The sequence below is a fragment of the Squalius cephalus genome (assembly GCF_949319135.1).
Source record: "Squalius cephalus genome assembly, chromosome: 14".
NCBI classification, from domain to species: domain Eukaryota; kingdom Metazoa; phylum Chordata; class Actinopteri; order Cypriniformes; family Leuciscidae; genus Squalius; species Squalius cephalus.
The window spans coordinates 33,912,326-33,939,338 of record NC_137135.1 but is presented as its reverse complement, the minus strand read 5'-3'; the positions used below and the strand labels follow the sequence as shown (position 1 = coordinate 33,939,338).

General features: G+C 35.9%; 1 protein-coding gene across 1 annotated transcript in view; it reads left to right on the top strand.

Annotated features, from left to right (window-relative positions):
- Window positions 1–24,587, top strand: part of trpc7b (transient receptor potential cation channel, subfamily C, member 7b) — a 73,389-nt gene extending 48,802 nt beyond the window's left edge. Inside the window, exons 8-12 of the mRNA XM_079892070.1 lie at window positions 18,603–18,798; window positions 20,121–20,342; window positions 22,320–22,400; window positions 22,489–22,564; window positions 22,754–24,587. Of these exons, the coding sequence (XP_079748196.1) occupies window positions 18,603–18,798; window positions 20,121–20,342; window positions 22,320–22,400; window positions 22,489–22,564; window positions 22,754–22,896 (718 nt within the window). The 3' untranslated portion in view covers window positions 22,897–24,587. The remainder of the gene's footprint in view (window positions 1–18,602; window positions 18,799–20,120; window positions 20,343–22,319; window positions 22,401–22,488; window positions 22,565–22,753) is intronic.
- The last annotated feature ends 2,426 nt before the right edge of the window (window positions 24,588–27,013 follow it).

Genomic DNA, 27,013 nt, shown 5'->3' with positions numbered 1-27,013 from the left:
CACTGTACATATAACAGGAAAACATCCCTTATCATGCATAACAAAAGAAGAAATATTTATTTACATTATACATTTTTTGCTGAAATTATTATTACTGTGACCTGCAATTGGCTGACAATATTTAAAATGATTAATGTGGCACGACTGATTATTTAAAGGCCCCTTCTGGCCTCTAGTCAATAATTTTATCTATTAAAACTCGTCTTTGATCACCAAAATTACATATTTAAAGTTTTTTCCTTGGAAAAAAAATTCTTCATGCCTTAAAATTTCTTGAATGTAACACCCTTGCCTCATTTAGTATACGCGGTTCTATGAATATGCAAATGAGCCCCGCCTCCACTCACTCACTCAGCTCAGAGATCCACTGGTTGACGATCACACGTTGATCTGATTGGTTACAAGGTAGTTTGTGACGTCAGAAACACCAGCGATTTCAAAGTGTGTTTTTGAGACTGTCTTTGGTTCACTGCAGTTTTAAGGAGGAAATACTCAGCAATGCTGTCGACTTATGAACTTACACATGGTTTGTCTTAAAGCAGATTAAAAACACCACATAGACACATAAACAACATTAAAAACTTGACTTTCACCACAGGGGGACTTTAATTAATATTACTTAAACATATTACTTTTACTTATTACTTATAATTAAATAATAGGACACATATTTTACATTGCACATGCAACACATTTTTTCTGAAATGAATTATTATTTTTGTGACCTGCAGTTGGCCAACAACATATACAATTATTATTGTGGTACAGTTCATTTTTAAATTAACATTACGTATACTTACTACTTATAATTACATTTATACAGTAATCATAATTATAGGACACAGATTTTAAATTGCACATGCAACACAAAAAAAATCATTTATCGGTCATAAATAAAAAATCTAATGTTTATTTTGTAACACTTTACTTAAAGCCTTCATATATAATGCATTATAAAAGTATTTTAATGCATTAATTATTCCTTGTAATGCACCTTTTAATGCATTGCATGATCTCATGAATAAATGTAACCACAGTTATAATACATTATAATAGTTATGTTACACCTTTAGAAAGTATAATACAGTACTGTAAATCACATGATAAACAAACAATTTCAGATGTAACAAGAAATCTGCAATTATTATAATGCATTTTAATTTTTTTTTTACAATTATTTTTGAAAAGATATAATGTATTATAACGTGCCTTATGAGTATCTTTATAATGCATTATACATAAAGGCTTTAAGTAAAGTGTTACCATTTATTTCAATTAAATATGAAATTATTTGATATTATTGTTAGCTGTAATTGGCCAACAGTATGTACATTTTTCATGTGGCTCTGAATGGAAAATTACTTATTGTGCATAAATCAATAAAAAACACATTTTTATAATTGCTGAAAGTCATTAACATAACTGTGACCTATAAGCGTACAACATTATTTTCAATTATTAACGTGATATTTGTAAATGAGCAGAACTAATTAATAGTCCTTATAACACTGCGTTCGACACAAACCATGTTTATTATTATTATATATATAATTTATCATCACAGCAAGTCAAACTGGAGTTAATGTCCTCAAAACAAACAGACTCAAAGGAGTTAATAGTTGCCATAGAGTAAGATATTTAAATCGTTTGATCTTTGGAGAATTTGCTGAGAAATGTTTACATTCATATTGAGTTTGAGACTGTTGAATGAAGACTATTATCTGAGCACAATTTGAATGGTTTCTCTTCTGAAATCTTAATGTTTCTGGACTCGTTCCTCGGGAGAAACATCAAGCAGAAGGTTTTTAATGAAGATCTCCATATTTTTCTTATTACCATCTCATGGAATGAAAGTGACCGGCGGCATGTTTGGCTTCAGTTCGATGTGTTTTCTCTGTGTATATGGACAAATAAAGTGTTAGTTGCACTGATGTGCATTTAACATGGCTTTTCCCTGCTGTTTTGTTGTGTGTTTTTGCGCTTCTGCAACAGGGCATTATTAAAGTAAACTCTCTGCTGTTTTGGAGCAGTAAGTGCTGATTTGTATTCTGCACACAGATCTGTCAGGCTTATGAGAGAATAGCTCAGCTGTAATCTTCCTCAAATCGCTCTGTAAATGGGCTTTTTAAGTTGTGGTCAGCTGGTTTTGAAGGGGATCCCTGCGGTCCGGCTTCATTTCAAAGCAAACAGAATGAGCCGTTCATTCGTTCTCACGGGGGCCGTTCTCCCGCACCGCAACTTTAAGTGTCTTTCATTTAAAAGGTCCAAACGCCACATAAAGCGCGCACAACTGCTCCTAATAATAGACTAGAAAACCTCAAGATCCTAAACCTCTGATAGAGAAATTCTCCTAAATTTCCTCTGGAGAAATCAGCAAAAGATGTTCAGCTTTGAAACTCAGCAGTCTTGAAATTGTGTTTTACATTCTTTAAAAAAAGAGTAAGAAAAGCAAAATGACTTAAGATTTTAGGTCTTATTTTCTGAAAAGAATATCAAAACTAAGGTTTTTTCTTTAAAAAAAATAGAAAATGCCTGCTAATTGAGTCAAAAAATTATATTATTTTCCCTTTGAAGTACTGGCAGATTTTTTTTCTTTCTTGTTTTAGGCATAAACATTCATAATTTTGATCATTTATTTTCAGTCATTTTGGTTCTCAAGTAAATGCTTCTAGAATTAGGAATGTTTCAATATTTTTACTGAAAACCAAGACAAAAATACTAAGTGTCCGTGACTAAATTTTTTTAGGGGAGTATGATATTGACATAATTATATCTCAATATTTTCTGGGATTTTGTCCATAATGATAATTAGACGATATTTTGAAGCTGCATCTAAAGCACTCATTTATTTACACCACAATTACAATTGCATAAATGCTATGGTAATATTTAGAATATTGAAATATCAAGTGATAAAAAAAAATTATAAAATGAAATGATTCTACAAAATATGAAAGTAAAACTATGGAGAAAAAAGCAAGTCACTGTCCTATTAAGTCATTCATTCAAAGCAAGTAAAGCAAGTGACTCTCGAATCATTGACTCGTTCAACACCATTGCTTTATTCAGGAATGAAGCAAGTGACTCTTGAATCATTGACTCGTTCAACAACGCTGATTCATTCAGGAATGAAGCAAGTGACTCTTGAATCATTGACTCGTTCAACAACGCTGATTCATTCAGGAATGAAGCAAGTGACTCTCGAATCATTGACTCGTTCAACAACGCTGATTCATTCAGGAACGAAACACTGAATCTGTTGCGTCTTTATTTGGGTCTATTTTTGTTGGTGGAAGTGCAAAAACAGACAAATATTTTGTGTCTGAAATGTAACTTACTAAAAACCTTGTTTATTTCAAATTGCAATCATGCTGATATTGAACACAACAAGTTTTCTCATGTGACATTGCTTAACTATTATATAAAAATATATGGCAAAATCTAATGTTTGCCCCATATATTGAACAGTGGTCATTTGAACCTCATTCTACTGATCTGCATCATTTAGTGAAAGCATGCACTTCCAAGGCCAGTTTTTGTTTTGGACCGTGGACACTGAGTGACAATGTCAGCTTTCACATCGTTACAGAAATCACAATTACGCTCTTATGGTAGAGGAACTCATTGGTGTTTTCGGCGTCAGATGGTGGTTTGGCTCTGATTGTGATGTGTTGTGTGTGCGCTGTAGGAGATTAGCATGTCGATTAAACAGCTCACCAGCTACCGGCCCGTAACGGCCCACGGAAACCATGGTTACGCTCCTCCGTGATGCCTCTAAATGCGGGAGGAGTGACGGCGTCCCATCGACGTCTCTCTGATTTAATCACAGGGCGTCCTGCTGAGATGGAGATGGTTTAGGACTGTACGAGCCGCAGGGCAGATGTAATCAATGAGCCGTCTCTGAACCGTCAAGAGCTCAAGCTTGATGTGGACACACACAACACGTCCAGCTCCACTGGAACAGGGTGACGTGTGACGCCTGACACAGGCCGAGAACCTTCCCCAAAAACACTGCAGATCAAACCTCTCGGGGCTGCAGGACGGGGGTTGTGTTGTTCTTCCCAACACTCCTGCCAGGACACATAATTAATAAAATTAATAAATTAAGTAATAATATTAATAATTTATATAATTTTGTTGTTGAATTCATTCATATATATATACTGTGTGTGTGTGTGTATATATATATATATATATATATATATATATACTGTATTAATGAATTAATTAAATAATGATAAACAATTATTATTGTTATTAAACTAAATTATAATATAATTGAATAATATGTTATTATATTTATATAACATTGTTGTTTAATTCATTAATACATATACACTGTATATAGCTATACAGTATATATATACATTAATGAATGAATTAAATGATAAACAATAATTATTAATATTAAATTAAATTAAATTATAATATAATATACAAATATATTTTTATTGTAATAATAAGTTTATTAAATTATTATTGTTATTTTTATTATTATTATTTGAATATTTTTTTAATTCATGTGATATATATATATATATATATATATATAGATGATGAAGATTATTGTTATTATTATTATTATTATCTTCAAAGTCCAATAAGTAACCCCATGTTTTCACAAAAAAAAAAACATCATCATTCTCAGTCTCAAAAACACTTAACATTTTATTATGTAAAATTCATGTGTTTTTTTCTGTTGCTGTTGAGAACTAACCCTTTAATATTTTCTTTAATTTGTGACTATATAAATGTTTGTGTATGCAGACTCCAGTCCAATGCCAGGTCCATGTAATGCATGTTGTGTATGGCTGTCAGCAGAGGTCAGTGTGGATCTGGATTCTTCTCTCTTGATAAAGTTCACATGGAGAATGTGAAACTCATTAGTCATGAGACAGTCAGACAGCTCTGTGACTCAAATGAACTTAACTAACCTCAGAAACTTCATGTAGAGGTATAAGAATATGTAAATAGGACACTTCAAATATAGCAATAGAACGCATCAAAAACAGGCATTTTCACAGTATCTGAAACAATAGAGCGTGGCGCCAACAATGTCAAGGTCATTCAGGGAATGCATGAAATGATCAAATGTATATCTTGAATGAAATGTAAGTCACTTTAGATGAAAGCATCTGCCGAATGCAAAAGTGCAAATTGTGTTTGATAAAGTCAGACTGTGCTTGTCACCTTCCCCTGACCGCTGGACATTTCATTTACATTTATGCATTTGCCAGATGCTTTTATCCAAAGTGATTTTGAGTGCATTAAGACTATACGTTTGATCAGTTCATGCATTTTCATATACATTTTATCAGTACGTGCCGTGGACTTAAATAAGTGCTTAAATACAACATGGAACATGTTAAAGGGGTGGTTGAATATGATTTCACTTTTCTAACTTTAGTTAGTGTGTAATGTTGCTGTTTGAGCATAAACAACATCTGCAAAGTTACAACGCTCAAAGTTCAAAGCAAAGGGAGATATTTGCTTTTAAGAAATTGCTTTTTAAGGACTACAACAAACGGCTGGTAGAGACTACACCACATTCCTCCCGGGTTAGTGACATCACCAACCCTAGAATTTACATAAACCCCGCCCCCTGAACACGATTTATAGATTATCAAGACAGAATATGCTAATCAATGACTAGAAGATAACTACACATCAGCTTCATGAATTCATCAACTAACCATTCAGAAATGTCCTGTTGCTTCTACATGTCGTCACTTCTTCTCGAATCTCTCTCCATCTTTCTGACTCCGGTTTGAACATAAAAGGCTAAAAGTTTTAGAAATTTTCAGTGCATGTGTGTGTGAGGTAAAAGGACACAAGCTCTTGAAGCTCCGCCCCCTGTGCCGGGAGCAGCAGCTCATTTGCATTTAAAGAGACAGACACAAAACGGTGTGTTTTTGCTCACCCTCAAAAATTGACAACTTCAACATGCTATATAAGAATATCTGTGGGGTATTTTGAGCTAAAACTTCACACACACACTCTGAGGACATCAGAGACTTATTTTACATCTTGTGAAAAGGACATTATACCACCCCTTTAACTTGCACAACCACTATGACTGATATAGTCGATCCTATTTGTACTTTATTGCTTTATTGTCTGGTTTTATTGTGCATGATTCATCAGTGAGGAAATTATTTTTGCTTTCATAATTTGCTGTGAAAAATAAATTTCTACACCTCTGAAACAATGTTTCTCCCAACAAAGATGATTTTGTATTTCAAAAGTGTAGTTGACATTTAGCTAGTTGACGTTTAGCCGTGCTACTGCCGCAAAATGACAGTTTAATCTCGACAGATTCTGCCCTGAATATTTACTTTTAATGATTTAGCTGACTTTTTGAAAACAAAATAGTTTCGATTTAAAAAAAGCACTGCTGACTGCTTGTCTTTGCATGCGCCGTCTGTTTTAGTGGCTTCATCACTGCAGGCGTTATACAGATCAATTAATGCAAACGTGCCTCAAAATGTGCTGAAAGTAATTGCACGCCACCATCCCCATCTTGAGTGTCATTCTGAGTGTTAGGATGTGTTAGTTTAGTGAATGAGGCGCAATCAATACTGAGACTAATTTACACAAAGAAGGTTTGCACTAAAAAGAATGAGAATGACAATCTGAATCCTCAAACATGCTCAAGTATAGCCTCACTGTTCAATGAATTCAGCCGAGAGAGGGAGAGAGAGAGAGAGAGAGAGAGAGAGAGAGAGAGAGAGAGAGAGAGAGAGAGAGACTTGACTTTAAGATCACTTTATTTACAAAAACATTAAAGATATAACATTTTTAGTAAAACATTTTTTTTAAACCAACTAGAATGAGAGCACTGGATTTAAAAAAACAAATACAGAATCTCAAGACATGAAATAGCAAAAAAGAAAAAAGGTTTACCCTCTTTTTCCCTTTTTTCTTACATTTCTTCTACTATCAAAACTCACTCGTGCATAAATTTGGAGACATCCATCAGTGTCAACATCACAAATACATTTTTTATGCCCCATTTACCTCTGAAAACATCCAAGTCATTAACCAACTTGTAATAGCTAAACTCTATATTTATACGGGATTTTATTAACCATTGTAACACTGCAACCAGCATCATTCAATTTTCTTTGAGAGAGAGAGAGAGAGAGAGAGAGAGAGAGAAAGAGAGAGAGAGATGCTGGAGCGGGTCTTTGTTGAAGCAACACTGCAGGGTTTGCACTTTTACACTCCAGAGTTAAAGAACGAGAGTAAACAGGCAGACAGGAATGGACAGAATGAGCGAAAATGTCATGGAACCAGGAGAGAAAAGCCACAACTCTCCCGCTGGCAGAAGTGGGGGTGCGAGGGTGGGGGGTTCAGCAGGGAACAGATAAAAGCGTTTAAGAAACTCTTGAAAAATGTCACCCCTAAAGCTGTCTGTCAGTCAAGGATTTTGCCGAATGATTTGAAAATGCATAAATGCATACACACACACACACACACACACACACACACACACATAGATACACTCACCTAAAGGATTATTAGGAACACCATACTAATACTGTGTTTGACCCCCTTTCGCCTTCAGAACTGCCTTAATTCTACGTGGCATTGATTCAACAAGGTGCTGAAAGCATTCTTTAGAAATGTTGGCCCATGTTGATAGGATAGCATCTTGCAGTTGATGGAGATTTGTGGGATGCACATCCAGGGCACGAAGCTCCCGTTCCACCACATCCCAAAGATGCTCTATTGGGTTGAGATCTGGTGACTGTGGGGGCCATTTTAGGACAGTGAACTCATTGTCATGTTCAAGAAACCAATTTGAAATGATTCGAGCTTTGTGACATGGTGCATTATCCTGCTGGAAGTAGCCATCAGAGGATGGGTACATGGTGGTCATAAAGGGATGGACATGGTCAGAAACAATGCTCAGGTAGGCCGTGGCATTTAAACGATGCCCAATTGGCACTAAGGGGCCTAAAGTGTGCCAAGAAAACATCCCCCACACCATTACACCACCACCACCAGCCTGCACAGTGGTAACAAGGCATGATGGATCCATGTTCTCATTCTGTTTACGCCAAATTCTGACTCTACCATCTGAATGTCTCAACAGAAATCGAGACTCATCAGACCAGTCAACATTTTTCCAGTCTTCAACTGTCCAATTTTGGTGAGCTCGTGCAAATTGTAGCCTCTTTTTCCTATTTGTAGTGGAGATGAGTGGTACTCGGTGGGGTCTTCTGCTGTTGTAGCCCATCCGCCTCAAGGTTGTGCGTGTTGTGGCTTCACAAATACTTTGCTCCATACCTCGGTTGTAACGAGTGGTTATTTCAGTCAAAGTTGCTCTTCTATCAGCTTGAATCAATCGGCCCATTCTCCTCTGACCTCTAGCATCAACAAGGCATTTTCGCCCACAGGACTGCCGCATACTGGATGTTTTTCCCTTTTCACACCATTCTTTGTAAACCCTAGAAATGGTTGTGCGTGAAAATCCCAGTAACTGAGCAGATTGTGAAATACTCAGACCGGCCCGTCTGGCACCAACAACCATGCCACGCTCAAAATTGCTTAAATCACCTTTCTTTCCCATTCTGACATTCAGTTTGGAGTTCAGGAGATTGTCTTGACCAGGACCACACCCCTAAATGCATTGAAGCAATTGCCATGTGATTGGTTGATTAGATAATTGCATTAATGAGAAATTGAACAGGTGTTCCTAATAATCTTTTAGGTGAGTGTATATATACACTTGCTGGCTACTTTATTAGGTCACCTGTTCAACTGCTCATTAATGCAAACATCTACATCTACAACTCACTGCATTCAGGCATGTAGAGACGATCAAGAGGATCTACTGAGTCAAACTGAGCATCAGAACGGGGATTTAAGAGACTTTGAACGTGGCGTGATTGAGCATTTCAGAATCTGCTAATCTTCTGGGATTTTCACACACAAGCGTCTCTAGAGTTTGAATGAGCCGAAAAAGAGAAAATATCCAGTGAGCCGCAGTTCTGTGGGAGAAAATGCCTTGTTGAGGTCAGAGGTCAGAGGAGGATGACCAGACTAGTTCGCCTGATAAAGGCAACAGTGACTCAAATAAACAGTCGTCTCAGTCGAGGTCTGCAGAAGAGCATCTCTGAACACACAACATGTCGAAGCTCCAGCAGAAGACCAACAGCAAACTGAGGCTGCGATTCACTCGGGCTCACCAACATTAGACGAGAGAAGATTGGAGAAACGTCTCCGGCTCTGATGAGTCTTGATTTCTGCTTCTACATTCAGATGCTCGGGTCAGAATTTGGCGTAAACCACATGAAAGCATGATCATCCAGTCTCGTCTCAGCGGTTCTGGCTCCTGCTGCTGGTGTAATGGTGTGGAGGAACATTTTCCTGGCACACTTTGGGCCCTTTAGTACCAACTGAGCATCGATTAAACATCTCAGTTTACCTGAACATGTCCATCTCTCTTCTGATCAGCTCAAATCATCTCAAACTGGTTTCTTGATCATGACAGTGAGTTCACTAAACTCAAACGGCCTCCACAGTCTCCAGATCTCAGTCCTATAGAGCAGCTTTGGGATGTGTTGGAATAGGAGATTCACATCATGGATGAGCTTGAGTGTTTCCAGCACCCTGTTGAATCTGAGCCTTAAAGAATTAAGGCAGTTCTGAAGGCAAAATCGGCTCCAGCCGGTACTGTAAGATGTACCTAATAAAGTGGCCAGTGAGTGTATACATTTCTATGAAGTTCAAAATAAACTAACAAATTCAAAATAATTATTATCAAATAATTATTATCAAATATATATATGTGTGTGTGTGTGTGTGTGTGTGTGTGTGTGTGTGTGTGTGTGTGTGTGTAGAGCTCTTCAACAATCAGTTCAATTGAATGTCGCTCAGTTTAACAGGACAGAAAGAGAAACGGAAATGAAGAGAAATGTTGAAAAAACAAGACATGAAATAATCAATTGTATTAGTAGATTATTGCAATGTATGAATTATGCAGGTTTTTTCAAAGGTCATTTTTCTGGGCAGTTTTCAAGACCCCGCCCCCCTCATTTGCATTCTGGGTCAGAGCCAAAAACCCAGAGGTTCGCTGGTGGTTTGGTTCGGATGAATCGCCAGACCTCGTTAGTAAATCGATTCAAAAAAGCATTTGCTAAATGAAATACATATAAATGTTAAAGACCTGATGAAGCAGAAGACATGAGAGCTATTCCTGTAAACACAGGAGAATGAAAGTCAGACTGTATATATATATATGGATGATATTTTAAGAAAGAGAGAAATAGATATAGAGAGGAGAAGGTTTTCTTGCCCAGTCTGTGGGCGCAAAGCAAAAGCAAAGGAAGAGAAACGAACACAAAACTGGAACCTGCTGTGTGTGTGTGTGTGTGTGTGTGTGTTTCAAGGAAGGTAGATGACCTAAACATGAGTCAGAAAGAGTCTCTCTGCCTGCCTCTTTAAACAACACTGTGATTATTCTGTGAAACACAAAGGAGAGAAGCAGAGAGAACAGTGCAAAGAAAATATAATTAGGATGAGTGTTGAATGCTTCTGTGTTTGTGCGGTTTTAGGACAATGCAACTGACTCGTTACTAAGCCACACATAGACTCACATCTGAAGCTAAACAAGTTGAGAAGCTCTTCTGTAGACTTCTGTGAAGTTCATTATAACCCGAAAGCTTTGCCATGCGCCTCCTCCACAGTCAGCTGTCTTCGCAGAGGACATGCTGATTGAAATCGAGCTCCCAGTGACAGATTTAATGCACAGATTGGTTTTCACAGTCCACACTACAACACGTTTTCAAATTCATCCTTAATCTTAGTCTTCAATAAGCAGGACAAAAACACTGTTTCTGTGTGGACAGAAGGACAAAGCCCAGAGAAAAAGATGCGTTTGGAAATGTATCCTGATTCGTGAAGATGTAGCCTTTGTCAGATTTAAAGGGCCGTTTACACAATGGAAAACTAACATTAATTTACACCACAACATTGTTTTGGGGGCCTGAAAACACAAACTTTTGAAAACTGGATTCAAAGTGCACGTTTTTGAAAACTATAGCAGAGCCCGCCCACTCCCTATTAAGTCCTATTGTACTGAATTTTGGTTGTAGTTCCACCAGAGTTCCACTGGGGGCGATCGCCCATGAGTGCAGACTGAATGGGAGTCTATGAAGCTAGACGGCTAAATTTGTCTCTTTCACCCGATTGCTGTTGAGAAATCTCAGATTTGATTGTAGGTTTTGCAAGTTCAACATGGGTTATAGGTCGAAAGTTGAATGAACGAGTACTTATGTCCTTTCGATTTCTTACAGGTTGAGTTGTTGTTGCCCATAACACGCTAGCATTCTGCTAATGAACGCTGATTGGTCAGTGAAGGACTGATTATGACCTTTGTTGTTGTTGCCCATAACACGCTAGCATTCTGCTAATGAACGCTGATTGGTCAGTGAAGGACTGATTACAACCAGAGATACCGCTTGATGGCATCGTGGCATCCGAAGCGGGACCAGAAACAAACAAAACAGAAACTCTTCTAGCATGTGTATTTACCTGTGTCAGCTGTGTTGTGTGTTTACCTGTGTCAGCTGTGTTGTGTATTTACCTGTGTCAGCTGTGTTGTGTGTTTACCTGTGTCAGCTGTGTTGTGTGTTTTCCTTTGTCAGCTGTGTTGTGTGTTTCCCTGTGTCAGCTGTGTTGTGTGTTTCCCTGTGTCAGCTGTGTTGTGTGTTTCCCTGTGTGTTTACCTGTGTCAGCTGTGTTGTGTGTTTACCTGTGTCAGCTGTGTTGTGTGTTTCCCTGTGTCGGCTGTGTTGTGTGTTTACCTGTGTCAGCTGTGTCAGCTGTGTTGTGTGTTTACCTGTGTCAGCTGTGTTGTGTGTTTACCTGTGTCAGCTGTGTTGTGTGTTTCCCTGTGTCAGCTGTGTTGTGTTTACCTGTGTCAGCTGTGTTGTGTGTTTACCTGTGTCAGCTGTGTTGTGTGTTTCCCTGTGTCAGCTGTGTCGTGTGTTTACCTGTGTCAGCTGTGTTGTGTGTTTCCCTGTGTCAGCTGTGTTGTGTGTTTCCCTGTGTCAGCTGTGTTGTGTGTTTACCTGTGTCAGCTGTGTCAGCTGTGTTGTGTGTTTACCTGTGTCAGCTGTGTTGTGTGTTTCCCTGTGTCGGCTGTGTTGTGTGTTTACCTGTGTCAGCTGTGTCAGCTGTGTTGTGTGTTTACCTGTGTCAGCTGTGTTGTGTGTTTACCTGTGTCAGCTGTGTTGTGTGTTTCCCTGTGTCAGCTGTGTTGTGTGTTTACCTGTGTCAGCTGTGTTGTGTGTTTCCCTGTGTCAGCTGTGTTGTGTGTTTACCTGTGTCAGCTGTGTCAGCTGTGTTGTGTGTTTCCCTGTGTCAGCTGTGTTGTGTGTTTCCCTGTGTCAGCTGTGTTGTGTGTTTCCCTGTGTGTTTACCTGTGTCAGCTGTGTTGTGTGTTTACCTGTGTCAGCTGTGTTGTGTGTTTCCCTGTGTCGGCTGTGTTGTGTGTTTACCTGTGTCAGCTGTGTTGTGTGTTTACCTGTGTCAGCTGTGTTGTGTGTTTCCCTGTGTCAGCTGTGTTGTGTTTACCTGTGTCAGCTGTGTTGTGTGTTTACCTGTGTCAGCTGTGTCGTGTGTTTACCTGTGTCAGCTGTGTTGTGTGTTTACCTGTGTCAGCTGTGTTGTGTATTTACCTGTGTCAGCTGTGTTGTGTGTTTACCTGTGTCAGCTGTGTTGTGTGTTTACCTGTGTCAGCTGTGTTGTGTGTTTACCTGTGTCAGCTGTGCTGTGTGTTTCCCTGTGTCAGCTGTGTTGTGTGTTTCCCTGTGTCAGCTGTGTCGTGTGTTTACCTGTGTCAGCTGTGTCGTGTGTTTACCTGTGTCATCTGTGTTGTCGATGCCTCGAGAGAAAAGAAAGTGCAGAGCGCGAAAGCACCAAAGTGACTGAAGGATTGCCGTAAAGCAGTATCTCTGGTCCTACGATGTGTATGATCATTGACATTTTAAAAGACTTTTTAAAGCAAATAAGTGACTCTAAAAAATCTAACAGCCATCAATGTGTAATTTCTTTGCATCTCCTTTCGAATACAACATTCAAATTACTAGACAAAAAATTATATCCTGAGAAAAGTGGATTTTGAGGGGTATAGCACCATAGACCTCCATTCATTCTGCACTCGTCCTGTGAGCGCCCTCATGTGGAGCCAGAGTGGAACTGCAACCAGTTCAGAAGCCGGAAGTTTACTGAGAGTGGAACTTCTCCCCTTATTAGACATTCTCTGACTATAGTTATTTTCTGAGTTTTTTTAATTATTTATTTTATTTTATTTATTATGCAGTAATAACAAATTCAAAACAAGAATACAAATACTAAACAATGAACAATACACAATACAGAGGGTTACATAAACATAAAGAATATTAAATGATTGACACCATTGCAGAGTCTTACATGCAGCAGAGTTTTTAGAGTTCCTCAAAGAATTGAAATATATATCTAAATCTTTCTTAAAAATGAAAAAAGAGTTTTCTTTGAAAATGTACACTTGTGAATATAAAATTTGGCAAGAAAAAGTAGCAAGTTAAGAATAAATTTAAAATGATAAGGGTCTAATTTCAGAGAGTCACCAAAAAACTACATTTTTTGGCTTATACATAAGTTTAAAGATAGATACCTTTTAACAAAATTTGAAAAGTCAACCCAAAAGATTTTGCAATATATACATTAGTTATTTTCTGAGTTGTTGGTGAATTTGTGAAAACGGTGACGTCATGCGCATGCGTATTACGCGTTCAGTAGGCGCACAGTGTTTCTTTACAAAGTGATAAGTTAATATTGTTTGTTCAATGCCTATTTTGTATGTAAATTTTAATAAAAAAAAAAAATAAAAAAAAAAAATATATATATATATATATATATATATATATATATATATATATAAAAATTCTTTACAAAGTGACATCGCCACCATCGCAGCAGAATACAGCGTTTTTAGTCATTTTCGCAGATCTGTGTGAACGGGGATCATTTTGACAACGCTGCGAAAAAACGCATAAAAAACCTTTCCGTTTTTAGTACGCTGTTGTCGTGTAAACGTACCCTTACTTCAGGGGTCAGGTTTAGCTAATAGCTGAAATCTCACACACACTTAATGGGTTTTGATCTTGTTAAGAATGATGGAGGAACTGAAGTTTTTGTCTCTCATCACAGAGGAAAATGCTTCATATTAAAGAGACGGGATCATTTCATCATTTTTGATGGCATCTAATATTTATTGGGTGTGTTTGGGTGGAAAGCGAGTTAGTCTTTCTCCAGACGCAGACAAATAAATGGAAAACAGGAAAGACGAGTAGAAAAGAAGCGTCATTAAGAGCAATAAAGAGAAGGGGATGTCATTTATGAGGGAATATAGAAAGAGAGAGAGAGCAGAAGATCATAACAGAAGAACTTCTTAGGTGGATTATTTTTTGAATACTGTCTTTATAATACGATTTACATGTTAATAAAACCAGTTGCTCGTGGCTATAATAAATCTACTGTCTGAAATCATAGATAAATTACTAGAGATAGAAACTCTAAACCACATCTAGATATTTTAATAATAAATGAGAGACTGTGTGAAACGGAGAGACTTAAATTAAAAGAAGGAAAACGTTGAGTATTATACTCACAATGAAAAAAAAAATGGAAGAAAAGTGAACGCAGTTATATTTAATATGGAAATATATGTAATAAGATTTAACTGTAGTTAAATCATATGTGAGAGGGAAATAATAGCTGTGAGAATCTGCTCATATTTTACCCCAAAACCATAATAAAGAAATTTATATTGTGCATAAAGAACCATTAATGTTTGATGCATTTTATTAAGTTAAGTGTATTTACCCCGACTTTTGCAGTACTGTAATGTGAAAAACGCAAAGATATATCATTTAAATTGTAAAGTATTTTTAAATGATTTATTATAATGTGTCATTTTCTAATGAGAATTACAAATTAACACAAAAGTAATGCACCCAGATGCATTACAGTGAGAATTTGGACTGTTTAAAGGAGAACTCCTTTAATTTGTACATGTTTTTGTACATTTGGAGTGCTGTCAGTACAGAGAACAACGACAAAAATCGGTGTTGCCTACACCGTGTTATCCTCTTTTTAAAATTTGCATCCTGTTGTCTTCAATGGGGCAAGTTTTAAACCTGCTTTTAGCCTCTTAACATCCTTGATGTGTCATTACAAGTGCACAGGTCATGTGAGTGATTCCTTCAGAGTGAACACGGGTGAATCTGACTGCAGTAGATGTGAAAGATATGAATAAAAGTGATGTTAAATCAGCCAGCGCACATACCTGTATTTACATCCTGTTTTCGGTCGAAGTCCAAAGTAGTCGATTGTCGAGTTCACGCGCATAGGTTTAGTGCCTATGATCACACGCGTGAACTCGACAGTCGACTACTGTGGACTTCGACTAGGCTAAAAGCAGGTTTAAAACTTGCCCCATTGAAGTCAACAGGGTGCAAATTTTAAAAAGAGGATAACACGGTGTAGGCAACACCGATTTTTGTCGTTGTTCTCTGTACTGACAGCACTCCAAATTGACAAAAAAAAGTTCTCCTTTAATTATCATGAAAACAATCACAATGCACACTTGTCTACTTCTATACACTTCTATACTTCTGTTGTTGATTTATAGTCCAGTGTAAAACTGCAGAGCGATGCGGAGGGAGAGAGACCTTGACTGTGTCCACTCCATGAGTTCAGCATTAAAACACAAACAAAAATGCATTATTTAGGAGACCCTGAGCTCGTCTGTTCTCCAGTCTGAAGCGCCGGGTGATTCATCATCTTCATTCTGCAGTCATCCGGCTCATGAATGCAGCTCTGGTGTAAAAACAGGTGCAGATGGAATAACAATGTTTCAAGACAGCACAATCTCAAAGATCTGCCAGAATCTTGCTGAGTCTCACACGAGTCTCCTCTAGAGTTTCAGAAGAGGGCAAAACTGCTCTCAAACTGAGTCCAATGTTTATTAACAAAAGACTCTCTGTCTGCGCATCTATCCATTTCAGCATTTTAATTATTTAAAGTATTTCAGACATTTTAATTATTTAAAGTGCATCGTTCTTAGAAAAAAGGTTCAATGGGATTCTCTGTTGAACTCTAAGGCCGTGTGTCCATCAAAGTGTTTTAGCCAGCTGAAAACACTAGTCTCTGCTGTAAACGCCTAGCTGTGGGCGCTTGAGAGCGTTTTTGCAGCGTTTTTTTCAGTTGAGACGCTTTGCTTGTTATGATACGGAATATCCACGAAAGTGTTACTAGTATCTTATTTCACACATATTTTGCATAGACTGTAAAAAAATATGGACGTAGTGTCCGTGACGTCACACACGTAGGTTTCTGAAGACCGTTTTTGAAGCCTAAAGTGGGCGTGGCCGACCGTCGCCATCTTGGCAGCGCGTCACTCCCGAATTGATTTATTTTTACAGTCAGACAATGAGCTGAGGTAACGTGACGGCTAACAGACACCAGACAAACGGCTAATGATGACTAATGACCACAGCAGCGGGAATCCACCTGTCACTCAAAAGTGGACACCCTTAATTATGCAGAACTTTAAGGCTTAATATAATTTAAACGGATGAGTTATAAAAAAATTCACCTCCCTCACAGTCGTCATGAAGGGCAAAATTAGCAGTATAGACCAAAGCCATTTTTTGCTCCAGGCTGTAAACATGTTTTTTTCTGCTGTAAAGTTGGGCATTTTGCAGATTTGACTCACTTTTGCAGCCAGCCTCAAGCGGCCAGTCGATGAATTTGCCGTTTAATTCACTTCCGTGTTGGTTTCAAGAGAGAAACAGGGAGGTTGCCACTTGATATTTTGTTTCTGTGTTGATTCTATATTAAAATGTCGATACAATGTAATGTATTTTCTCTGGCTCTTGTTCGATTTTGTCCCGTTATTATGCTTGTTGCTGTCCTCTGTTGATGTTGTACAAGCAGAATGTGGCGGTTGGTCGGTGTGGTATTAGTCCCGCCCCTCCTCCACTGTGATTGGACGGTTGGGTAAAAAGTGACAGTGATGAGCGCTGCGTTTTACCCAAAGTTGAACATTCTTCAACTCTCGGCGACCTGTAAAAAACGCCGAACGCTCAGCACTTCAGCGTGAAAAAAGACGCTCAGCGCCTCGTTACGCTCATGGCGTTTAAAAAACAATTGAAAAAACACGCCAGCCACGTGAAAAAAACGCTTTGGTGGACACACGGCCTATGGGTTCTTGACTCAATGTTAAATGTTAAAATGATTGCATTAATACTATGTTTTTATGTTTAACAGGTTATTAATTTTTTTTCTAGTGATAAAGTGTTTACAAGATGTTTAATTCATACAATTTAATTACAATTACAAATGAATTAAAGCATAATTAATTAATTAATTAATTAATTAAAACTTAATCCATAAAATTATCCTAAGATGGAACCCCTAAGAAATTCTATATGAAGCGCCTGACGGAACCCTTGAAGGTTCCGTATAGAACTTTGCTAGGAGTGTATTTTTACAAAATAAAGTGTAACCCTTTATTTTAAGGTGTCATTGTTCCAGTGTAATTCTATATTTAAGTACTGAGTAATATTAATCAACTACATGTACTTACTATAGGGTTAGGGTACGATTAGGATTTGGTTGAGGTTAGATCCATGTAATTATGCATAATTTACTTTTATATGGTAAGTACATGTAACATATGTAACAAGGACACTGCAAAATAAGTGTTACCCAATTTTGTTTAAATGGTATTATTTCGCTCGAGTGTTGATGTGCAGAACACATACTACCTAGAAATTATTGTAAGTTTTATTGGCTTTTCTGTTTGTTTGTCTTTTAGTGCATAGCAGAACATATGATGCATATTTTAAAAAGACTTCACAGTAAACATTAAGATCTTATGTTGTCTTTATTCATAGTAAGTAAACTAAATAAAAAATTGACTAATCTCTTATTTCATTTGTTTATGGTGAACGTATGTTGTTAAAAATAAATAAATAAATTGACTTCAATTAAGTAACATTTTGGCTTGGTTTTTAAAAGAAATAATCTGGTAACACTTATCATTATGGTTCCATTTGTTACCATTAATTAATATGAACTAGCAATGGAAATACTTCTAAAGCATTTATTCCTCTAAGTTGATGTTAATTTCAACATTTACATTGTTAATATCAAAACTTATATCAAAACTTATACCCAAGTTAACATGAAGGAACAATGAACAGTTGTATGATTATTGATAAATACTGTAACAATTGTATTGCTCATTGTTAGTTACAGTTAGTTAATGCATTAACTAACTTTAACTAACGGGACCTTGTTGTAGAGTGTTACCCAAAATATTTTTTACTTTGTATGGTTTTGTCTTCGGGAAAATAAATATTTTTGATTAGTGTTAAAATAAAATATAAGTTTTGAACCACTAAATATAATTTTGTTGGTCTAAAGTATAATTTTTTAATCAAATTTGATGAGAAACCTCAGTTGATTTTCATTAGATGAGCTGTGAAAGCGAGGGATCTGAGCAGTGACGTGTTCCTCTGATCTGTGTGTGTTGACAGGGTTGAGGAGAGCTTCAAGACTCTGTTCTGGTCCATATTTGGGCTCTCCGAGGTGATTTCCGTAGTTCTGAAGTATGATCATAAGTTCATTGAGAACATCGGTTACGTGCTGTACGGGGTTTATAACGTCACGATGGTGGTGGTTCTTCTCAACATGCTGATCGCCATGATCAACAGCTCCTACCAGGAAATAGAGGTACGGGCACTCAGTTCTGAATAACAAAACATATCTAAGCCTCCTTAAAGCAAGTTAAATTTACCAGAAAAAAGTTCTGGGTACACTGTAAAAAAAAAAAATCTGTTAAATTTACGGTAAAAAAACTGGCAGCTGTGGTTGCCAGAAATTTACTGTAAAAAATACGGTAGCACCATTTTAGATTTTACAGACTTTACTTAAATTTACAGTAATAAACCGTATTTAATTATCTGATATAATGTTAATTAACTGACCTAATGAAGTATTAATATCTGTTTTGTACCATAGTTATACATTGAAAACCACCAATCACAGTGGTGATGAAAATCACATGATGATTTAAAGCTCATCACAAGCAGCTCTTTCTCAAAGTTAATACTAATGTATAGAAGCTGCACAGTGTCATTCACACAAACACTAAACACCATCATGGTAACACACATGAAATGTAAAAAATGCAATAAACATTAATTTAACAACATTAAATGTAACATAAAACCCTAATGTCATAACTGATTAGAAAAAACTAAGAAAACTATGAAGAAACAGTAAAATTTTTACAGTAAAATTACATTAAATGTACCGTTAGATCTATCACAGTTGTTTACCGAATATAATAAGGAAACTTTCTGTTAACCAATTAAGTTTTTCACTGTAGCATTTTTACAGTCTTTGACCGTTAAAATCACAATATTTTTTTGCATTGTAGATTACTTAAATTGTAGTCCATTACTGATTACAAATTACATGACTGAAATTGTAGTTAGTGATCTAGATTACACATTCTAGGTATTTTTGATTATTTTGACCTAACTCAACTACAATATTGATATAAAATGCGAAGAGAAAGAACATTTTTCTTTGTTATCAACGACATTAAGCATTACTAAACTGCAGGGGGTTTGTGAGTTAATATGTAATTTAATCATAACAATTTCGAATTAAAACAATCAAAATAATACACTTGAACACTAAAAAAGATGAAATGTTTTATTTGTCGACCTGCATGTGAATGTGACAGATCTGTAAACATGCCAATGTGTTGATAAATTATTGACATTTTAACTTTAAAATCTCAGGGATACTTTAAGTAAATATTAATTTAATCTAAATTTAGTCCAAAGGAGTTTGTCTGACAAAAAAATAAAAATAAATAAATAAACTTACCAATATTTTTGTAACATATACATATTGTTACCATACCAGCACTGCTGACCAGCAAAATCAGATATTAAAGTTTTTTACTTCACATTATTGATGTAGAAGCCTCCCTAAATGAGTGATATGATTTATGTCTTCATGTTTGTGTTGAATCTCTGCAGGAAGACGCTGATGTGGAGTGGAAGTTTGCTCGTGCTAAACTCTGGTTGTCGTATTTCGATGAGGGACGGACGTTGCCTGTGCCGTATAACCTGGTGCCCACCCCGAAATCCTTCTACTACCTGATCATCCGAGTCAAGTCCTGCCTTATACGACTGTGTAAGGGCAAAGGTCATCTGCATAACAACGAGCTGGAGATGGGCATGCTCAATTCACGGCCGAAGGTAAAACACAATCCTATACTAACACACTAAATTATGCAATTCAGGACACTTACATATTTGGTTTTAACTTAAAGGGTTAGTTCCCCCAAAAATGAAAATTCTGTCAGTAATTACTCTCCCTCATGTTGTTCCACTTTAAGACTTTCGTTCATCTTCAGAACACAAATTAAGATATTTCTGATGAAATCTGAGAGCTGTCTCACTCCTCCATAGGCTTCTAGGTAATCGAGATCTGCCATCCAAGAAAAGTTAGTAAAGACATCGTTAAAATAGTCCAAGTGACTACAGTGGCTCAACCTTAAGTTTATCAAGTGCCGAGAATACTTTTTGTGCGCAAAACAAACACAAAAATAACGACTTTATTTATTAATAATTTTAATTTATTAATTTTGGGTGAACTAACCCTTTAAGTTATGTTGCTTGTAGATAATTTAGTAGTAATTGTAGTAATTTATGTGGTTAAATCCGTCCCACTGATATCTCAGTTCACTCTCGTCTGTAGTTTTGCATCTGGTTCACAGCTGCAGACGAACAGAAGGACTTTGATTAAAATCGTTTAAATGGAAATGATCTTGTAGAACCTGTAGACGTCTGTAGAACTAATGCAGAATGCTGAAGAGAATTTACACTGAAACACAGAGTGTGGGAAGGAATATGAATATGCATATGGTAAAATATAAAGTGTACTATACTATATTATAAATATAAATAACATATAATTGAAATATGAAATATGTAAAATAAATAAATTATATATATATATATATATATATATATATATATTATAAATTATATATATAATTATATATATATGTAATTTAAATTGTAGAAATAATTGTAGAATTTATATATATAATTATTATAAACAATTGTATTTATAATGTACCTTTCTTATACAATATAAGTAATATTTTATATTATAGATATACATTACATATAATTTAAATAATGTAATACTTTTAATTTGTAGAAAATAATTGTAGAAATTATATATATTCTATATATTTATTTATATATAGAATTGTTATAAATAATTGTATTTATAACTTACATTTCTTATAACAATATAAGAAATGTTATATATTATAGATATAAATGATATATAATTGTCACGGGTGAATGCAGGCGAACAGATGAAGAGGAGAAGAAGGTTCCAGACAACAATAGTTTGACAGATAGTTAGCAAACACGAATAACATAACTGTGACCAAGGATTGCAGGATAGGGAACAACTTACGTACTAAACACAAACGATGAAAATTAAACACAACTGACACATATGAACTAATAATGACGGTAACCAAGGAGACGGATGAGTGGCGGGAATCTGCACACGGACACGTAACAAATGAAACAGAAACTAACAGAACATAACGGTGACAGTAATTTAAATATTTAATGTGTAATTTAAATTGTAGAAATAATTGTGTGTGTGTGTGTGTGTGTGTGTATATATATTTATAGAAATAATTGTAGAATTTATGTTGCATAGAATTTATTGTTATAAATAAATATATTTAGGACAATAAATTCTAACTAACATAAATTCTACAATTATTTCTACAGTGCTACAAGCTGCTAAAAGTGCTAAAAGATCGTTCAAGACCATTGATATATGGTACATAATATATTATGTTTATGAGCATGACATATATTATTATGTAGTAATTTTTTCTGAAAATACTTTTATAGATATCCACACACATATATACATAACCAGATGATAATGCTTTTTTATTTGACAAAATTAAGTTAAATGCTTTATCAATGCAATGTACTTAATCTCTTTTTAATACTTTCTCCTTTCATTTGGGATGTGATGTTCATGAAAAATCATGTTTCTCATAACAAAGGAATCAGTCAATGCAAAAAGCAGCCATGCATTATGAATATGATCCGACACACCTGATTATAACTGATGGAAATACACCTGTGATGCACATCCGTTGAATATGCTGAATATCTGTGTTTTTTCAGGCCGATCATCATCGAGCAAATCTCAGGAGTCGAGAGCTGAACACCTTGAAGAAACCCATCAAAAACCCCACAAGATATCAGGTGAGAGACTCAACAAACCATGAGAAACTTCATCATGATCCTGTTAAAATGACAAGATCTTTCTCCCTCGTATCTGTCTGTCTAACAGAAGATAATGAAGCGTTTGATTAAGCGATATGTTCTGAAGGCTCAGGTCGACAGAGAGAATGATGAAGTTAACGAAGGTAAAAACCCAGTAAATTTACTGTATTTCACTGTGTGTGTGTTTTATAAGCAGAAGCATCTTGTTTGTGGTCACCTCAAATCATGTGTCTTGTTGATGACTTGTACTTTCTTTAGAAAAAGTCTGTTTATATTCAAGTAACTCTCTCTCTCTCTCTCTCTCTCTGTGTGTGTGTGTGTGTGTGTTACAGGTGAACTGAAGGAAATAAAACAGGACATCTCCAGTCTGCGCTACGAGCTTCTGGAAGAGAAATCTCAGACCACTGGAGAACTGGCTGACCTCATTCAACAACTCAGTGACAAGTTTGGCAGGAACGCCAAGAAACAACCCTGAGACGGACAGATGGAGAGAGAGAGAGAGAGAGAGAGAGTGAGAGAGAGAGAGAGAGAGAGAGAGAGAGAGAGACGGTTTACGTGACAAAAAGTATAAAGTAGTTTAGGAAAAGAATCTGGACACTTGAGACACTTAAAAATGTCTGAAAGTCATTCATCAGCCACAGAAAATCAAATCAAGTGTCACTTAACATACAGAAATAGACGGATGTGTGAATGCTTTAAAATGCTCAAACAGTAAATCTAGTGTTAAAATGAAGACAGCCGTTGATTGTTTTTTAAACCACTTTATCGAATTTAACACATCTTCACAGATGCCATCGAAAAGCTGAATCGATTCATTGAATCCTAACAGCGCTTAATGTGAGCGGTGGCATACACATAGAAGACATAGCGGCGCGTTATTAATAAGTAGAATAAGCCCTATTCGGACGGGATTAACTTTACTAGGGTGGATGGAGTAATGTAATTTTACCACAGGACGTCTGTAATATTAATGGCCAATTCGCACGGGATAAGAGATCTCAGTAAACTAGCAGAGTAACTCGATTTGCACATCGCCGTCACTCCTGTCATCATGTGTGTATTACGCTGCTTCCTGATATCACGTGCACAAACACACATAACCTATACTTATATATATAAACCTGTTATGTCCGGTCGAACGATGTATTAATTAACTATTGGATTGTGTTGGTAACAGACACTTACCTAATGCTAAAAGATGTTTCGTGCCTCTAACAAGTGCTGTCGATCTTCTCTCTGATCTGAATGTGTGTGTGTGAAACACTTGAGTTTTGCCACAGACTCGTTCCAGCGTCTAGAACGCAACTGATGCTTTTTCAAGCGTCTCCATACTTGAAAAACCACGGAAAACTACTTTTAAACAGGAAATGACGGAATATTTACGTACATATTTACAGCGGGTCTATTCGCACGGGATTAGTATCACCTGAGGTCATTTTCCCGGACCTTTTTACTGAAGGTAAAAGTCGCTGTAATCTTTACTGACATTGTCCGTGATGATCACTGAGATGCACATTCAGACCGGACTAAAATCACTGAGAAGCTCTGGTAATAATTACTCTACCCCTCCTCTCCATGTTACACTAGTCGTGTCCGAATAGGGCTAGTAGCTGAGCACTGAATCATTATTTATTATGATTACTTTCATGTGACTGATCAAGCTTTTAATGTGTAGTTTGGGGTAACAAAAGGGTTTTATAGGTTTGACTGTGATAATAATGCAAAAACTGACACTTAAAATCAACATTTCAAACCAAAAAGACGTTGACAAAAAGTAGTCTTTGATAAGATCTAAATATGTATCCAAATGCAAAACGTAATAAAAGTAATTATGTCTGAGAACAACTTCTTAGCACCTAGGTATTGCACAAACCTGTTTATATATTTTTAATATTTAGGGCTATACAGGAATCTAGTGGCTACAAATGGTATTATTGATGATAAATCAACTTGTTTGGGAGTGAGGGAGAATAGGGATTTTGGGATTTCATGCATCCACTAAAAACACCTAATTCAAACACACTGTGACTTTAAAATAAAAAAAAAGCTAATATTAGTGACGAGAAAAGATTTGAGGCTCATAGATACACTGAAAAAAGGGTGTATATACAATTTTCACTCATAAATTGCTAGTAAATTTCACAAAAAAAAGAAGCCATGTGTAACACATTGAATTGAACACGACATTTTGAAGTTGAATGACTGACATGGTGTTTTCTTGTAAAATGTACTCCTTGTAATCTTTGTTTTATTTGCTATTTAAAAATAATATATTTTTTCCACTTGATCAAGTGAATCACATTCAGACATTTTTAATGTTGGTAAATAATGGATGTTGCAACACTGAAGCAGAAGAAAGAGAAGTGAAACCGCTTTAGTTCCCCAGACTGAGTGGAATTGAATGTTGTAATGAGTGAGTGAACGGGAAACGACTTCTGTTGAACTCTATACAGCAGGTGTTGATGTGAACTCAGTCAGACACTGAACGCCGTCCAGAAGAGAGAGGGAGACATGAGGAAAAACAGACAGGAGAGACAAACGGAGACTAAACGAATAGAACAGGCTCACAGCAGGTATGCAGTGCATTCTGGGATATCACCTCCCTTAAGAGTCATTTCCTGTTCTGAGATCGTATCTCACAGGAGAGAAATATACTGAGAAAATGAAAACAGTAGATGAAAACACTGTGATATTGCCATTTATGATATGATTACATATAAAAAATGTTTTAATAATTTAAGTTCGAGTCAAATTGGCAGTAACACTGAGAATGTACATAAACATAATTTCTTCTTTACTCCAAACAGGCCATCTAATTAAAACACACACACACACACACACACACACACACACACACACACACACACACACACACACACACACACACACACACACACACACACACGTTACAGTATTTGTAGGCCTTTACTGAAGACTTTGCCTGTATAAAGCTCTTGCTCAGATAAAGAGCGTTTACATGATGTACACCTTTAATAGTTGTACAGTAAGAGTTTAGATTTATCTGAATGTATTATTTTTTGTTTCACTAACAGTAAATTAATTAAATACACAGATGTTCAGAAAGTGTATTTTTCACTTGTACATGGAAACACATGACTGAATATATTGTGAAAAATACTGTGCTATTTATAAATTAAAAGTTTTAAATGGTCTTAGTTTGACTGCGTACATTTATTTCATTTGACATTTTTCACACACGTGCAGAGAATTCAAAAATATTATAATATATTACAATTGAATTCTCTCCATAAATATTATGTGGCATGCTGTTGAATGGGAACTTTCAGAAGACAAATGTCAGAAAAAAATGCAGACAAAAATGCTATTTAACTTAAAGCACAAATATAAAGAAAATATTATGGAAAATTATATGTATGTGTTTGTGTGTGTGTATACATATATATATATATATACACACACACACATATACATATAATTTTCCATAATATTTTCTTTATATTTCTGTCCTTTTCTTATTAAAAAATGTATTATTTTCATATATATATATATATATATATATACTGTATGTATATATATATATATATATATATATATATATATATATACTGTATATACAGTATATATACTGTATATATATATATATATATATATATATATATATATTAATTAATAAATAATACAATAATAAGAATAATAAACGTTATAAATAATACAACTAATTTTATTGTAAAATATTTATAGAGCATTAAAGTATTTCTTGAACTGATTCTGACTTACTGAAAACTGAAAAGTTAAATGTGTAAAAATGTGTTTAAATAATGTCACAATGCAGAAAACGTAATGGTCCTAAGAACATTAACGGCCTCTTTTTGCATATGCATATATATTCTTATCTTCTTTAAGAATATGTTTCACCTGTACAAAGGAAAATAAAGAGGACACAGGCATAAATTGTGCTATTTATTACTAAAATTCGATTTTTAAAATGGGCTCTGTTTGGAAATGACCTTTTTAATATATTAACTTTTCAATTGAATTCTCTCTGAGAATATTATCGGCACGCAGTGGAAATAGAAGATGAATGACAGCGAAATTGAAACATGAAATTTCCCCTGGTGCTCATCGCTTTCAGAGCTCGGAGCTGTAAATGATAAATCAGAATCTGTAGACGCTCTGATATGAAACTTGATTACACAAACTAGCACTAAACACAAACAAATATAGTTTTCCTCATGAGGATACGACATGAAACGTGAATATTACACGAATGAGCTTCAGGGATCTGTGGTTATTATTACTATAATGTCCCATTCTGACATGATCCGGCAACTTCCATTATAAGCATGGGATGAGGTGCTCGTCTCCACGGTAACATCCCCATTCCATTAGTGTCACCGCTCAACATAACGGGTCATTATATAATATTTGCTATGTGTGAAGATGGTGTCTTCAAGAAGCTTGACACCTGCGACAGGTTTTATCACACTGTCAGGACGTCTGTGCCGGAAGATATTGACACGGCTGGCTGTATAAACGACAGAATATCAAGCGAATAGTCTCTAGGCGACGGTAACCATGGCATCTACAGCCGGAGCTCCAGGAAATCAAGC